The 16,752-nt window shown below is 39.4% G+C and overlaps 3 protein-coding genes across 3 annotated transcripts in view; 1 reads left to right on the top strand and 2 right to left on the bottom strand.

Moving 5' to 3' along the window:
• Window positions 1-9,650, bottom strand: part of LOC105390703 — a 32,031-nt gene extending 22,381 nt beyond the window's left edge. The window contains exons 1-8 of the mRNA XM_048627932.1: window positions 9,442-9,650; window positions 8,395-8,515; window positions 7,957-8,060; window positions 2,840-3,014; window positions 2,310-2,438; window positions 1,681-1,948; window positions 1,057-1,423; window positions 339-474 (exon numbers count right to left, since the gene is read on the bottom strand). Of these exons, the coding sequence (XP_048483889.1) occupies window positions 339-474; window positions 1,057-1,423; window positions 1,681-1,948; window positions 2,310-2,438; window positions 2,840-3,014; window positions 7,957-8,060; window positions 8,395-8,515; window positions 9,442-9,542 (1,401 nt within the window). The 5' untranslated portion in view covers window positions 9,543-9,650. The remainder of the gene's footprint in view (window positions 1-338; window positions 475-1,056; window positions 1,424-1,680; window positions 1,949-2,309; window positions 2,439-2,839; window positions 3,015-7,956; window positions 8,061-8,394; window positions 8,516-9,441) is intronic.
• Window positions 9,651-10,231: 581 nt separating this feature from the next.
• LOC105390702 (centromere protein X) lies at window positions 10,232-11,646 on the top strand. Its single transcript, XM_011562042.3, has 3 exons — window positions 10,232-10,421; window positions 10,496-10,690; window positions 11,066-11,646. The coding sequence occupies exons 1-3, from the start codon at window positions 10,341-10,343 to the stop codon at window positions 11,081-11,083; spliced, it is 294 nt and encodes a 97-aa protein (XP_011560344.2). The 5' UTR covers window positions 10,232-10,340; the 3' UTR covers window positions 11,084-11,646.
• Window positions 11,647-12,722: 1,076 nt separating this feature from the next.
• LOC105390701 (phosphorylated adapter RNA export protein) lies at window positions 12,723-15,631 on the bottom strand. Its single transcript, XM_011562041.3, has 6 exons — window positions 15,446-15,631; window positions 15,003-15,257; window positions 14,398-14,749; window positions 14,222-14,313; window positions 13,797-13,983; window positions 12,723-13,562 (listed from the first exon to the last, which is right to left on the bottom strand). The coding sequence occupies exons 1-6, from the start codon at window positions 15,506-15,508 to the stop codon at window positions 13,336-13,338; spliced, it is 1,176 nt and encodes a 391-aa protein (XP_011560343.3). The 5' UTR covers window positions 15,509-15,631; the 3' UTR covers window positions 12,723-13,335.
• Window positions 15,632-16,752: the final 1,121 nt, after the last annotated feature.

The raw sequence follows: 16,752 nt of genomic DNA, 5'->3' as shown, positions 1-16,752 counted from the left end.
AAAAAGAGATCCGAGATCTGCACGAGATCTCCTGCCGGCTGAGCGCTCCTGGTACCGTGGCGTGTGTGAGTGTAGTGCGTACCTGCACGGGCTCGTCGTATCTGATACTGACACTCCTGCCGGCTGAGAGCTCCTGGTACCGTGGCGTGTGTGAGTGTAGTGCGTACCTGCACGGGCTCGTCGTATCTGACGGTGCAGACTCCTGCCGGCTGAGCGCTCCTGGTGCCGTGGCGCGTGTGAGTGTAGTGCGTACCTGCACGGGCTCGTCGTATCTGACACTGACACTCCTGCCGGCTGAGAGCTCCTGGTACCGTGGCATGTGTGAGTGTAGTGCGTACCTGCACGGGCTCGTCGTATCGGACGGTGCAGACGGGGTCGGGCGGCGGGCGGCGCAGCAGCAGCGGCGGCGCGCGCGGGTCCTCCTCCTCGCAGCTCTCCGAGATCTGCACGCGCACTCCAGCCGGCTGAGCGCTCCTGGTACCGTGAGAGATATGTTAATATAAGAAAACTATTTATTTTCAGAAAGACTATGCTGATGATAGATTATTGCTATAGTTTGCAATATATAGCATGACTCCTATGATGTTTGATTGACAGATTAGTAAAAGTCGCGCGGGTTCTCCTCGGAGCCTCGGAGCAGCACTCAAAGATCTGCACATGCACTCCTGCCGGCTGAGCGCTCCTGGTACATTGGGGGTGGATTGAGGGGTAAGTTTGGGGGTTTTAGGGGTTTTCAGAGAATTATCGACGGTATATAATGATATTTCAATAACAGTAGTAATAATAATAATATGTTAAGTAAAGTAAAACTGTGAAGAACTAAAAGCAGCTTGTTTTGTCTTTAGACCTTAGATGGTTTTCCAAAATAAGGAAAAACCACCAAAAGTATGGAATTTTACTACTAAAATAAATATAAATAACCGAAAGCAGACGTATGTGAAATGTGATAAAAATGATATGAATAATTTATCTATTCTTTAACCTTGTAAATCTTTTATTCGTTTTTTGTTTCCTTTCAGCAGACATACCTTTAAATGTAAGACTATGAACACTTACCCGCTTTCATCCTTATTATTGTCAGTCTTATCATTTACACTTTCATCATAATCCTCATTAATCACCAATCTATCTTCCTCATACGGCTCGCACTTTCCCATGGAAAATATGTGTTTTGTTCTACAACTTAAACCATCTTTCTCCATATCTTTCTCCTCATCAGATGGCACCTCTTGCTTGCCTTCCCAAGTGGCATTGTTATTGCCTATGGTGAAACTAATACTGGTATCGACATTGGAACTGTTAGCTATCTCTTTCCCACTCAGGTCTCCGGGCATTATGTTGAAGAGTTCATTGACTAGGTCGTTCAGTTCCTTTTTAGATATCTTTATTATGCTGCTTTCTAATGCTTCTTCATCTTCGTCGTCTGTGAAAGGTTGAATTAAATTATAATATTGTTTATAACAGTGGCTCATATTCAGTTTTAAATGGGCAACATGAAGAAGGTGTCTATTTTATAAATAAACAGAGGTTTTTTTAAAATACGACATGGCATAATTTGGAGACCACACACTAAAAATAAAACCATGGAATTTGTACCACATTCCCTGCACTCTTGTGGCTATCAAGTCAGCACATCACGCAAAATACCCTGTCAACTCACATGAGAAAAAAAAAACTTACGCGCATCCGGATCCGCCGCAACATTATACTCCGGGTCCGCTTCATCATCGTCCTCATTCCTTGACAACGACGCCGGATTCAGACACTCCTCCAGAAAATTATTCCACAGATCATCTACATCAGCTTTCGGCAGTTCATCTGGAGGTACGAAGGAGCTCTCGATGTGCTCTATGGGAGTGGCGGAGAGGCTCAGCTTGGACCGAGTGCGAAGGGCGATGGTTGCGTCCTCTTCTACATCGAGGCGGCGGCGCGCCGGCGTTTTGATCTCCTGTGGTGATGGGTTAGCTGGAGTTAGTCATAATGCAGGGGTAATGGATTCTATAACGAAGGTATTAGATAGATAGCCAGTGGCGCGTGGCGGTTACACGATTTAAGCCGAGGAAAGAGTAATATGTCACTCGGGCTTGGGCGCGTATACAAAACCGCGAAACGGGGCGATGATTCACATCACACCCTCTCCTATCAGTCACCTCCGAGTGGGAGTAGCTATATACGATGCGAAGTTTAATCCGCTATGCCACTGCAATAAAATGCATGGACGATTGGTTGGGTAGATTGAGTTGGCTGAGGATGAATTACACAATGTATACCTGTAGGTATTCCACCTTTGTGTAATAGTGTATGCCTACCTGCGGCACTTTAAAGACGCCATCTCCTGCCGGCGTGGGGCTGGCGGGCACGCGCGGGGTCGCCGGCGTGCGCGGCTGGGAGTCCACGTCGCTGAATGTCATGTCTGACTCTGTGTGGTCGTCGTCGCTCTGGGAATTAGGTAAGTACATATAATTATACAAAGTTATTTATTACATACCAATGTGTAGGAAAATGCAGTGGGGATTGCCCTTAGGTGACTCCTCTAGCGAGCTAACTTACCGGCAACCATAGACACATTTTAACGGTTGCATTAATCCCATTTCTGAATACGTTAGTGCTGAAGGAGTCAAAGCAGATCATAGATATTAAATGATGAAGAAGTCAAATGTATGATTATCGGCTGTACACCAAAAGTGAAGATAGAGCTCTAGGTATTTTTTATTATGTGTGTGTGTGTGTGGAGGGGAAACGGTCACTGTTTTAGTCACAGCAAAAGTAGTAAGTTCTCAAGCGTACAAAACAAAAAAAAACAAAAATGGCTTCAGAATAATGGCTTCAACAAACTCACAACATTCTCATCAGGCGCAGGCTTGTACTCATCGTCATCTTCATCCTCAGGCAGCTCCTGAGCGATCAGCGCGGTGACCTCGGGCCGCGTCTTCACGGGGATGTGCTTGATGGGAGTCAGCGCCAGGTTGTCCAGGTCCCATGGCTCGAGAGACTTGGTGGGCTTTGTACGCTCTCTGCCGGTGGATATTAAGCATAGAATAACAAGTACAGTAGTACTAGTACTCGTTATTCTATGATATTAAGTAATTAGGCAGCCCAAAGTCAAAATCATAAAAATGTGTGTAGGCACAAAATATTGACTTTCATTGATAACCATTTTTTCTAAGAACCTATGACTACAGGTGGTGGAATAGTTCGGTTTTGTTATGCAAAAAATGTGATAAAGTTTGCATATTTTTTAACATGTGGCTTTGGGTAAGCAAGTTTGAAGTTTTTTTTTTTTTTTTTTTTTTTCATTTTCCATTGTATCTGCAATCAGTCCCAGAACTATGAGCAGATTTCTTCTAAGTTTAGTGGCATTGAAAAGAGTCCCCCAGTGGGGACCCCTCTTTATTTCATCGCTAGGAGTGTGCTAGCTCCATAGGTTCCCTTCTCTTCAAACGACGCTGGAAGTTTGGTGTGGTCAGCTGAGCAGCTAGTTCGTTCGGGTGGTTACAGAGACGGTTTCTATAAGATCCAGCCTGAGTGCGAATTTCTTCAGCTACTGTAGGTATCCCCAAGTGCTCATGTAGTTCGCTGATCCTTATAAACCAGGGTGCCTTGCCAATTGCCCTCAAGATGGCATTCTGTACCCTCTGAATGATGTTTACATTGGAGATGGCTGCGCTACCCCAGAGCTGGATTCCATACGACCATACAGGTTTTAGCACTGTTTTATAGACAAGCAATTTGTTTTCCACTGAGAGCCTAGAGTTTCTTCCAAGAAGCCAATTCAGATTCCTATATTTCAGATTGATTTCGTCTCTCTTAGTCTTCAGGTGTTTCTGCCAGGTTAGTCTACGATCAAGATGCATTCCGAGATAACTGTGTCATGGTGTGGTAGCTCCGTTTCTCCAAGTTTTACAGGAGGACAGTTTCCCTTGCGTAGTGTGAATGTAATCTGTACTGATTTTGTTGCACTAGCTCTAATTCGCCACTTTTCAAGCCACTTGTGAATATCATTCAGACTTTCTTGCAGATTAAGTGAAGCCTTTTCAGGGATTTTATCACTTGCCAGAATTGCCGTATCATCCGCATACGTTGCTGTCGTAACACCTTTACTTTGAGGGAGATCTGATGTAAATATTGAGTAAAGTATTGGGCCAAGCACAGATCCTTGGGGAACTCCCGCATTTATCTCATAAAACTGGGACATACTGTCTTCTTCCTTTACGTAGAAAATTCTATCCTCAATGTAAGATTTTATAATGTGGAAGAATGAGTGCGGCAGGAGCATTTTTATCTTACACAGCAGTCCAGTGTGCCATACTCGATCAAACGCCTGCTGGACGTCAAGAAAAGCTGCTGCACAGTATTCTTTTTCCTCAAGAGCACATCTGATGGTACTACAGACTCTGTGGACTTGCTCAGTAGTAGCATGCTGTTTTCTGAAGCCAAACTGGTGCTTGGGTATCACTGATCGTTCAGTAAGGACAGGAGTTATCCTTCGCAGGATTACTTTTTCAAAAAGTTTTGATACCACTGGTAGGAGACTGATTGGTCTGTATGATGTAATCTCATTTGGAGGTTTGCCGTCTTTGTGTATCATTGTGATTTCAGCTATCTTCCAAACAGATGGGAAATATCCAGTTCGGATAACAGCATTGAACAAGGGTGTAAGGTAAATTATTCCTTTTCGGGGTAGTTCTGTCAATATTTTCTTATCAATTTTGTCAAAGCCAGGAGATTTTCCATTTTCCAGTCTGTATATTTGCTGAGCTATTTCCTTTGGGCTTGTGTGTTTCAGCGGCATGTCAAGCTGGAAGTCTTGACTCATCACTAGGTTTATATTTTTATCCTCTGAATCTGAAGATGCTGCATTTGGTGTGAAGACCACAGCAAGGTGCTTTGCAAAGGCTTCAGCTTTTTCTTGACTACTTCTCACCCATCCAAGTGTAGAATGTTTTAGTGGCGGTTTAGATTTTTGGGGGCGGTCATGTTGTTTAGTTACTTTCCAGAGAGAATAGTTAGTGGATTTAGTTGCACTTAGTCCTTCAAGTTGAGTTTGTAGGAGTTCGTTTGAGCAGTTCTGAATAATTTGTTTTAATTCAACAATAGCTTTATTTAATTTAGATTTGTCTGCTGGATGGCGACTTGTTTGCCAAATACGGCGCAGCTTTCTTTTTTCTAAAATCTTAGCTCTGATTTCTTGTGGAACAGGTTTATTTTTCTGTGTCGTTACATGATATGGTGTACACATCCAGCAAGCTTCTTGAATTATATGGAAAAAATTCAAGGCGGCGTCTTCAATGTCGTCAGGTGTTTTAAGACAGATTTTTAGGTCGAGCTTTGTTTCCACTAAGTCCCGAAAGGAGTTCCAGTCAGTGTGTTTTTTATAGATATAATTTCGGTTTTCTCTATGCATGACAAGTGCACTCATTGTTAGTATAACTGGAACATGATTTGACGAGCCGTCCAGGCATGATTCAATTTGAAAGTTTAGTCTCGATAGCCCTGCCGTTATAAAGAAGTCAATGGTATCCGGCAGCTTTTTAGGATCTCCCGGCCAGTGGGTTGGTTCAGCTGTAGAAAGTGTAACCAGATGTTTCATATCTAGACATGCTTTCAATTCTTTTCCTCGTGTGGTAGTTAATCTAGAGCCCCAGTGTATATGTTTGGCGTTCCAGTCACCCCCAGCTATGAACCGCTTGCCAAGCGTCTGGAAGAATTGTGAGAACATATCTTTGTTGATTTTTGGCTTTGGTTGGCAATACACAGATGATACATTAAAGTTTCCATTTTTGTCCTGTACAGAAATAGTAGTGGCTTGAATATGATGGCTTCGAAAGTGTGGGAGTTCATGATGACTTATAGATGATCTTATGATCACAGCTGTTCCTCCATGAGCAGTCCCATCTGGATGATTAGTAGTATAGATATTATAGTTAGGAATTCTTATTTGATTTTTATTAGTTAAGTGCGTTTCTGATATTAGAAGAATATCTAGTTTGTGTTCATTTATTAGGACTTCAGCTTCTTTGATCTTCGCAGACAAACCATCTATGTTCCAGGTGGCGATCTTGAGAGTATTCATTTTATAAATTTAGTTATTAGCGTTGACATAAGCCCAACGAGGGACGTTATTTGTTCCAGGAGTATATCCATTTTCTTTGTTTGCTCTATTAGAAGTTTTTGCATGATTATTATTGGCTCAGTCTCATTTGGTTTGTTGGTTTCTTTTCTTTTGGTGGCTTCAGCGAATGTTATAGTATTAGTATTTCCCGGTTTAGGACTTAGTTCAATATTTAGTACTTGTTCCTCTACTTTTTTGTCATTATTACTCGTACTTTGCTGGTAAATTGGCACAGTTTTTGCTCGGGTTGCCTTGCGTTTGTGGATTTGTTGATAAACCTCACAGCCTTTGTAGTTTGCAGGATGAGTTCCCAAACAGAGAGCACATTTTGCTGGAGTATTCTTGTCTTTATTTGGACAGTCACTAGTTTTGTGGGATTCAGCACATCTAACGCAACGGTATGGCTTGAGGCAGTTGTTTTTTGTGTGTCCATATTGCTGGCATCTCATGCATTGCACCACAGTACTGCGTTTTATGGGGTCTTCAATCTTGACTGCGGTGTGAAAGATGTACTTAATATTCTTTACTTCTTTGTTCTTGGTGCTGGGTTCCAGGTTAACAAAGAAGGTGGTCGATGGTCTTTTATTTGGACCAACCCGAGCGTTGATGATCTCTCCCCTGACTATATTTCCTGTGTTTTCTATTGCTTCTTTTATAGCTTCTATTGGTGTGGTGTGATGAAGATTTTTAATAACTATGCGATAGCATCTCTCCGCTTTGGGTGTAAAAGTATGTCCAATCATATTCTGCTCTCTCACAAGAACCATCAATGTTTTATAATTATCAATAGAGTTGCAGGTGACACGCAGTTGATTTTTTGATACAATTTTTATTGCATAGTCTGTTTTTTTCAAAACACTTTCTATGGTGCTGACAAGTTTATTGACATCTTCCACTCCATATAGTAGCAAAGGAGGTGGCTTATTCTCACGTTTTGGTAGTTCGCCTTCCGCGGCATCTAGTGGTAGGGTTAAATATCTATTGCTTGTATTTGCTGGTGGGGATGGGGATTCCGCAAACTTCCTCTTTTTATTGGTCCTAAGTACGGGTACCCTTTGCCACTGGGGATGTTCAGATGATTCATCGTTAATTTCATCTTCCATGATTTCAGAGTTCACACTTTCTTTAACAAATAGGCTGGGATGAAATATTTGTTGTATCATCTTCTTCTTTTGAGGTTCAGTGGTCATTTTATTGCTGTCTGTAGAAGTACTTTGGGTGGAGGCATGATCAGGACTCCCCAGTAAATCTACTGGATTGGTAAGAATTATTAATTGCTGGCAACCCTAACTTATAAATTTTTGAGGGTAGAAAAATAATTGTCAGTTTGTAAATGTCACTGGTCTATTTTGATCACTGTTTATCTGTAGTATTTGTGGATATTATGTTGGGATAACACTTTCCATAGCACTACACAGGTAACTTTAACTATTTAAGTTGTTTTTATCACTTTACAGTTCCATTTAACACTTTTTTAATCAAATAAAAGCAGCACTGATGTTGCTTGCACTTGACAAGACAACTGACAAAAAAAGTTTGAAGTAAAATGTTAAAAGTGTCCTTTAGAAGAGCCCTTTAGAAGCTTCCTATTTTCTTTGCTTCTCTGAGGATGTGTCAATCATGAGTGTGTGACACTATCCAAACCTCCTTAGAGAAAGCAACATACCAGAACTTTGTCCCTTAGCAGAATACATATAATAGAATAGGGGCTATCCAGTCCGCAGGAACAATGACTAACTTTTCAATGAGTAAATTAGTAAGACATGGTGTTGTGGCTGGATAGATGGAATGAATGAATATAGCCTTATGATGAGGAAGTAATTAAGAATGTGTTAGGTACATACTTGGCCTTGGCCCGGGTCAGCTTTGGCGTGAGTTTTGCTTCCTCTTCTTCTTCCTCCTCGCGAAGCTTCACCAGCGCCAACACATGGTCATTTGTCACCACTTTCTGTTAAGAAAAATATACATGTATTATTTTATTTTTTTCCTTGCAGATAGATATTGCCTAGAAATACATATAAAATTGAGCTAGAACTACATATCTGAATTTCAGAGCCTAGATCAGGCTCTTATGCTATTGGCTAGTCTTAGGATTGGTAGATGTGCATAATAGACATTTATATATTTTTTTGTTGCAGAATGATATTAATTACCAGGTCATGGATGTAAATATAATTACATATATGGTGTTTGTGATTATAAAACTAAGAACAATAGTGATTTTGGACTTTCTAAATTACAAAAATATTTATTTTCCTCACTAATCTAGTAGTGTATCTGACCTTCAATATCTTCTTGACGCTGGCCTCGTCCAGGTTGTTCTTGAGGGCGGCGGCTTGCAGGTTCTTCTCCACCTCCTGGGTGTTTGCAGGTAGGGTTTCTGTGCTGCTGCTGCTTGAGATCCTACAGCAATGAAAAGAACTATTATGGACTTGCTTTCGCTTTCAGCAGAACACTCTGAAGTCATTTTTTTTTGCCTTCAGTTCAAAATTTAAGGAACTCTAACTCTGATCTATTCTGAGATAGACATGGAGAGCCTCCATCTCCTTGGTACAGATTTGTAGACCAGTATTTTAGTTATTTTCATAGTGTTATGTCTTACGGAATTCTATTGTAGGGACGAGCAGCTGATATTAATCAAATTTTGGTTCTTCAAAAACGAACAATTCGAGTCATATATGTATTAGGGTCTACACAGACAGACTGCATTTCAACTGCAATCCAACTGCAAATTGCAGTTCAGGTGCAGTTTGAATGCAGTTGACACTACTGCAATAGAACTGCAAAGCTACTACCTTACTGAGACTAAATTTAAGAATTTTGTAAAAACCACATTATGTAGTAAAGCTTATTATAGTATAAATTATTATCTAAACGACAAAAACGTGTGGTCTTGTCCACCTCAGCTAAGGCATTTGGAAAAATGAAATGGATATGCTTGAGTAAAATTGTATTAACTAGATATAAGTAAAATTGTATTAGTTATAAGCAAAAAGTTGAAAAGATGCTCGAGGAGTTTCTTTCGCCATTTCTTCCCTCCTTATATGACAGGGCCTTTGTGAAATGGTGGTAGATTAATATTATGACAATGGACAAATAATTGTAAAATTTTACGTCCAATAAAGTGATATTCTATTTTATTCTATTCTAGTAAGTTCATCCCAAAAGCTTGTAAAGGTCCATTACAACGATCTTGTGACGACGCATTGATGCATCATTTTGGGTACAAGTGGAAGGATTTTACTAAGCAGTTACGATCGAAGAAGAGACCAAACTATGTGATTTCGACTCATTAAGTTATTAATGTTATTATCAAAGATTTAACTCACCTTTTTCGTTTTTTAGCTCGACCTCTTGTTTTGGTTCTTGGGGAAACTTCACTATCTTGCGTCGTTTTACCGGTTTCACTTTTGATTCGTGGTTTATCCATGATGAACTGAACTATTCATCCAATATTTGAAAGAAGACCATCGATTTTAATTCAGTAAAAAGGGAAAACAATGTAAAATAAAATACTGAAGATGGGGGGGGGGGGCGGCATTATTTGACAATGACAAGACATGACATGTGTTTGACACATTCACAGAGTCAAAAACTGTGAAACTTGTGTGAAACTCACCAAAATGATGCCTACAAAAATCACAAAAAGAGCGGTGCGCCCGTTCTTTTCTGAATTTAAGTACAATGTATACCATCGCTCTTACGGTGAAGGAAAACATCGTGAGGAAACCTGCATATGTAGATTTAGCACATCTAGATATGTGAACCCACCAACCCGCAGTGGACCAGCGTGGTGGGAAAAATGGTCCAAGCTTAGGAAGGCAGTTTAGACCTTGGGGATATGCACAAAGGTTCCACTCGAGAGAGCCAGGTGCAGGTACTGTTACCCCCACAGAGAATAGAATAGAATCACAAAAATAGTTTCACGCTTTGACGAGAAGTACAAGTAGGTACTTATTGTATTTCCGTGCCCTCAACCCACCTATAGTAATGACCTAAATGACCGAGGAAGCTATAGCCAAACCCTCAGAATAATAACAGCTGCGCTCCCAAACCCAATGATCCTGTCAAATTAAAGGGTCTGTGGACTTTTTTCTATTATCCTGTGTGCTATAAAAAAGTCTTTATTGATATTTTTCAAATTCAATACCTACCATTTTTAAATTTATATTTTCTAAATTCGTTGTGTATTGCAATACGAAGATAAAGAAGATATTTTGAAGCTACAATGGCCCGCAACACTAAAGAGAATGTTGACAGTATTGATCCCGCTTCAGTTGCTTCCAACGTTAAATGCTCTTTCAAACAGGTAAAACTAAATCTCAATAAGTTTTCATTATTCCATTTGAGTATTTCCTTGATAATACGGCTGTTGCCTTTCAGGACATAATAAAGGACTTGCTCAACAGCTCCTTCCAAGATAACAAGACCAAGTTAGGAAATGATGCCCTGACACTGGTGGTGGAAGTGGCCAAGTGTCTGGTGCAGGAAACCTGCCTCAGAGCCTCCAGCCAGGCCCTGCGAGACAGCTGCGACAAAGTTGACCTGGAACACGTGGAGAAATGTTTGCCGCAATTAGTACGTCCTCTTCTTAGAATCAGTATATTTGATGAAAATAAAATAAACTAAAATGTTTAACATAAACTAGGCAGTATGGATCCTATGGATCATCCAATATCATCTTATACTGAGTACTATCTAAACCTACACATCCTTCTGTTGTAGTGTAGAAGTTGTAGTGCAGGTTTATAAACAAGGACAAGTAAAGATCTAAAATCCCAGTCTATCTGATTATCAGGCTAGACAAAAAGACTACTTATTTGGTTATCTGGCAGAGATTGCTTGAAGTGATAACACCGCCTTTTGTGCCCTAATTAAGTTACAACTTGTAATTTTATTGTGTATTCTATTTATTTGTTTGTTGTTGTACTCATTTCTACAATATCTTTTCAGATGCTGGACTTCCCTTGAAAGTGGGGTGATTTTGTTTAGTTAATTTAGTTCAGAGTACCTACATAATGCATTTCTTTGTCCTGTGTGAGAGAATTTTAAATATTATGTAGATACCAAGATGTACCCATGACAATACAAACCAGTACTATCTACCATTTCTTGATAAAAGGTAGTCAAGTTTACACTCTGTATATTTTGATTGCCACTGTGTTTTCCACTCTAGTGGCATTCAGCTTGTGAATCAATCTATTGTTATCTTTTTCTTAGCATTTTGGTGACAAACACTAGATCTAGGGTATGGTTTGTCACTGTGGTGAACAGATTGAACAGTCAGTGTAGAATAGATAGTGTTATGTGATCCCAAGAGTCTTGCTTGAGCAGGTTATTGATTTATTATCAAAATTATGTAAACCACTGTTGTCAAATTAGATTTACTTAGCATATTATGTACCAAAATGTGATGTATTTGTGAGATATTTAATAAGCAATAATATTTTTAACATACCCCTAGCAGCTTTCTGAAAATAAAGTAAAATCTGTACTTACATACATGATATAAATTAACACATATTTTCAGCTAATTGTTGTTTCTCTTACCAATCAATCCTCTAAATCTAAAATATTAGGAAATATAAAATGAAAGTGTAAGTAAAAAGTTATTTCTGTTTATTATACAAAAGTATTTATATTATATACTCTAAATTCTAAGAGCTGTACACATATTTCTTTGAAAGCAATATCCTTTAAAATACAATACAATTTATACTGTGGTGGCCACAAAGCCACAATATGTATATTGTACATAATTTTCTTATTACAAAATCTAGAAATAGGTATGTTGTTTCTTAGGCATTTTACCTTCAATAAGCATATTTATTATTGTCAGCAATGCTTCACAGCCTGACAAATCCATATTTTGTTTTGTAACACTATTGTAGGCGGATCAAACATCATAATGCATTTGGTATCTTGTAGTTAGGTACCTATGTACCTAATGCATGTAGCAAACTGGTAAGAAACTAAACAAATTTTGTGAGATCATTTCAGATTATAGGAAATAGGTTTATTGATCCAGACAAGTCCATGAATTTTATTTTACCTATTATAATTTTACCTTATCTTATTTGATGGTATTACAACTTCTTATACATGCTAAAGAAATTAAAAAAACACATTATGAGAAGTATTACATAAGGTGAAAACAAAATAAATATGGAGGTGAATTTCAAAATATTATTTAGCATATTTCACGCTATTACACGATTTTTTTATTGTTTCTGATTGTCCAGCTGTAAGAGTTAAAAGTATACGTTATTTTGTAGTGCAGTTGTAGTGGAATAAACACTACTGCTGGACTGTTACATAATCTACCTGGCAGATAAGTTTCACATAACATCAAATTGGTTTCACAATAATTGAATAGTAGGAACTATTAAATTACTGAAAAATATTGACGCCTAGGCTAGGCTAGTACTTCCTTTTTATCTCTCCACAGTCGAGAGAATCCCTTACAATGTGTGAATGGTACAAACAAAGCAAAAAAAAAGATAGCCCTACTGCTACTTGCTAGTCTGAATGGAAATTAGATATGGTACCGAAACTAAGCGTCATTCCATCCTTTTAAATTTAACCTTTTGTATCCCGAATAGATAATACATAGGGTCTGATTTCACGGGTGTCAACCGTTAATAGAATAAATAATAACTGGTTAAGTATAATTAATATTAACAACAAAACATCTAATGGTTAAGTTTTACAATTTACGCGCCCAGACACAGCGGACGGTCTCACGCCATGTCTGTCACTCAGTAACACCGAATTTATACCGAAATTTACATAAAACCGAAAAAGCACCAATCCATACAACAAAACATAACATAATATTATGTACAGCTCAAGTCTTACTGGAAACATAGCGTTTATAATTAAATTACATAATAGTACATGCCTACAACATTCAAAAACCACAAACTGCCAATAATACGACTCTCGGATGATTGTGCAACTCATCAGGATAATATCGAGACATCAGATATCTGAAATGAAATAATTGACACAGAGTGCAATTATTAGCTTTCCACTTCCGATCTCGGCCACAAGGCCACTCAACCGAATTCTTCACGGGGGTAATCCCTGCACCATGTTTGCTTTTGTACCCTATCAGACCTCAAGTCAAATCCATTTACACAAGCACTATCATCGTCACCATCATCGGGCACCAACTTATTACATACAACGAACAAAACAATAACAAACTTACAACTTATCAGTTAGAACATGTCCATATCATCGTTGCACATCACTTCTAGGAAGTCGTCGTCTTCATAGGCTGGGAGGGGTCGGTCGTGTGGAGGGTTCTGTAGGTGTTCCGTAGGGGGTTCCGTGTCGGAGGAGCCGTCGCGCGCGTCCGTGGCGGGGGAGGGGGGAGGGTTGGACCCGTGCTCCGTGCTCGCCACCGCCGCTTCACCGCGGGATAGCAGTGACGGGAGCTCCGAGTCTGAAAGAAGGTGTGATTATTCTTGTAATGATGTAAGTAGTAAATCTTTTCATACACTGTTCTTGCAGTGAGCCAGTTTTATTTGGTACTCTTGCATTGCATTGTAGTCGCTATTAGCCAGAAACAAGAAACACTGAAGAAAAAAACATTTTGAATAGAAAAATATCATTGAAAAACAATCCTATAAATGTTTTATCATTACACTTATCCAACAATAATAATACAATGTAATACCTGTCAAGCTTTGTTTCAGTTGCTCCATGACCTTCTGTCTGCTCTTGCAGCGCGCTTTCTTGATCTTCCTCGCATTCTCCTTCCTGTCTTCAGTGAAGATCTGGCTCACCTTCTCTTGTGAGATTTCATCATCTTGCTTCAGAAGGAAGAAGTATATGCCACCTGGTGTCCGGCGTCGGTGACCATTCTGTAACATAGATAAGGGCAAATAGTAGTTAGTAAGGTGATGAAATGTATATAAGTATAGTATGTGAATAAAGATTTTATTGGTAGCATTAGCTATTTAAATGTTACTAATCCATATTGTCAGCTTCCTACATACCAAATTTCAAAATCCATTCATTAGTGTATGTAGAGTACCAAACAACTGACTCTCTTCTCTGTCATAGTCTGACAGAATTTTTGAAAATACAAAAATATATTACCATGACAAGCATGCCACCATCCGCCTCTATCCTCTGTGCCTCCTTGTACAGTTCTATTGCTTTGCTGGCCCCTAGCAGTTGCACTATCCTCTCTGAAACAAAAATAAAGAATTTTCGTTACGTTTCACAGGTCATTGGACTATAAAGATCAATATCTCAATGTTACAACAACTTACCAACTAAATCTGCCTTTTCTTCTGATAATTTCTCTGCAATTTCCTTAGCTAAATCCTCCACTGGGTCTTCAGTTGTCAACAACAGGTCTTCCAGAATCCTTGGCTCCTGTTTTACCTCATTTCTTTGATGACTGTTGACTCTTGTGCCCAACCTTAATTTAACATTAGACCTGTCTTGGTGTCTCCTCTTATTGGATTGGTCATCACGCTGATATTTACTATCATTTGTGAAAGCTTTCTTAGAATAATTATTGCCTAGCCTATACTTAATAGTGTAATCATAAGATTCAACCCCATATTCACTTTTCTTTGTGACACCACAGCCAACCATGTCTTCTGTTAAAGAATCTTCCTGAAATAACAAAGCAATTATTTAAAATCATATCACTACTAAATTTGTTATACAGATACAAAGTAGCTTTTAAATGTGAGCTTTGCATCTAAGGTTCTGCCAGTAGCCAAATCACTATTCAAATAAATATATTTCTTTGCCAAAATTCACCAAAATAGTTTTTCATGCATAAGTGGTTTTTATAGCATTAACAATTGTAATGTATGTGTGCATAGATTTTGGGAGAAAGGACAATACATTCTTCTATGCATACCTGAACAGCAGTGCACCATATATTGTATTTATTCTTCTTGTCGGCGGCGGGCGGGGGGGGCGCGCGGCGCGGACACACCTTCGAGCGCTTGGCGCGGCGCTGCACCTCGTCATCAGACTCGGACCCCGAGGACTCCGCCTCCGAGGGGTCGCTGACCTCATCCTGGATCTGCATGTGCACGAGCGACGGAGGGTTGAACGCCTCTGGCCGCTGCAGCGGGATATAGGTACCCTCTTCCAGATCCGAGTCGGGCAACTGAAACCATAACAAATATGACAAATAACGAAACAAATATGTTGTCAAGCGATTACAGAGAGGGATAGGAGTGAGAAATATCGTATAGGCTACAGTATGGTGGTTGTTATGCTGTACTTAACACGAATAGAGGAGTGAATACGTCTTCAAATAAGGCAATAAAATGGGTAATGCAAAAACTGGCTAACCTCTCCATCCTCCTTTTCATGGGCAATATCTATATCCAGCTCGCCTTCTGTAGTCGACATCATGGTTAAATAAATCGGAAAACGATGGGATACGGCAACTGTACATGAATCCGACGAAAAATAATGCTAAATTCCGCCTTTGTAACTTTTCCCTTTTTCCATCTGTCACCTGTCAGTCTGCGATACTGTCAACTGTCAGTGTCCAACCTGTCAATGTCATGTGACACATGTCGAAAACAAAAAAAATGTTCACAGAACCGAAATAAAAGTGTTTATTTTTCATGCTATACTCAAAAACTTAGAAAAGCTCAGACAAAAAGGCATGAAAACAGCTTTTTCATGCCCGGGGAAAATTGCTTTCTTGCATCTAAGTTGCGATTAATCATGATGTATGTACTTATCATAAATTGTTTTTCTTGAATAAAGATTTATTCTATTCTATTCTTTTCTATAATAAATTTCAAGTGAAAGCCTTAAGTTTAGAATCAAGATCCACGAGCAATGAAAAATTTCCACTGACACTGATATGGAATGTCCATGGCAGGTGAAACTTTTTCATTACTCGTGAGTCGTTACTAGTGTGTTCTGCCTATCCTCACTTACGGAGCCGAAATATGGACGCTCACTAAAGCCAACATGCACAAAATAAAAGTCGCACAAAGGGCTATGGAGTGCGCCATGCTCGGCATCTCTCTTGTGGATCGTGTGCCCAATGTCGAAATTCAACGTAAAACTCGTGTGGATGACGTGGGTAACCGAATCACAAAATTAAAGTGGAGATGGGCATGGCAGGACACTTGGTTAGGAGGGACGACGGCAGGTGGACTGGGGCAGTCACAGAGTGGCAGAGTGGTGGCCAAGAACATGCAAACGAGGAATAGGCAGACCGCCCCGGCCCGATAGTCTGATGACATTGTTAAGGTAAGTGACACCTCTATCGAACACAAGGAACAATAAAATTTTATCCAGATCCACTAATTATTTTCATGAAATTCAAGAAACTATTCAGACATCTGTTTTTTCAAATTTGTCCGTTCCTTCCCGCCAAAAAAGTCTTCACCAAATCATAACCTAATAAATAAATTATGAGGCTCGAAGTGAAAGGCACGTAGTTTTTAAATAATATTTTAATCATAAAATTCATAAAAATATTTTATGAGAATAATTTTGCACGATTTGTGTGTTGATTTCCTTAAAGAGAATGTTTTGGATTGTTAAATCCGGAAATACGTAATGGTTGACGCCATATCCTTTTCCTAATTACTCCTGCTGTGCCACTCATTTCCGTTTTTTTTGTACGGAATTTT

The sequence above is a fragment of the Plutella xylostella genome, chromosome 19 (assembly GCF_932276165.1).
Source record: "Plutella xylostella chromosome 19, ilPluXylo3.1, whole genome shotgun sequence".
NCBI classification, from domain to species: domain Eukaryota; kingdom Metazoa; phylum Arthropoda; class Insecta; order Lepidoptera; family Plutellidae; genus Plutella; species Plutella xylostella.
Note: the sequence above shows the minus strand (reverse complement) of the source record. Positions and strands in the feature narration are given on the sequence as shown.

Bases quoted from the DNA above. Each gene is read 5' to 3' on its own strand.
- LOC105390702 (XM_011562042.3), top strand. From the start codon at position 10,341: ATGGCCCGCAACACTAAAGAGAATGTTGACAGTATTGATCCCGCTTCA. The intron at 10,422-10,495 runs GTAAAACTAAAT...GTTGCCTTTCAG, and splicing joins TTAAATGCTCTTTCAAACAG to GACATAATAAAGGACTTGCT.
- LOC105390701 (XM_011562041.3), bottom strand. From the start codon at position 15,508: ATGATGTCGACTACAGAAGGCGAGCTGGATATAGATATTGCCCATGAA. The intron at 15,258-15,445 runs GTTAGCCAGTTT...TTATGGTTTCAG, and splicing joins ATGAAAAGGAGGATGGAGAG to TTGCCCGACTCGGATCTGGA. The intron at 13,563-13,796 runs GTATTACATTGT...ACCTTCTTTCAG, and splicing joins ACTGAAACAAAGCTTGACAG to ACTCGGAGCTCCCGTCACTG.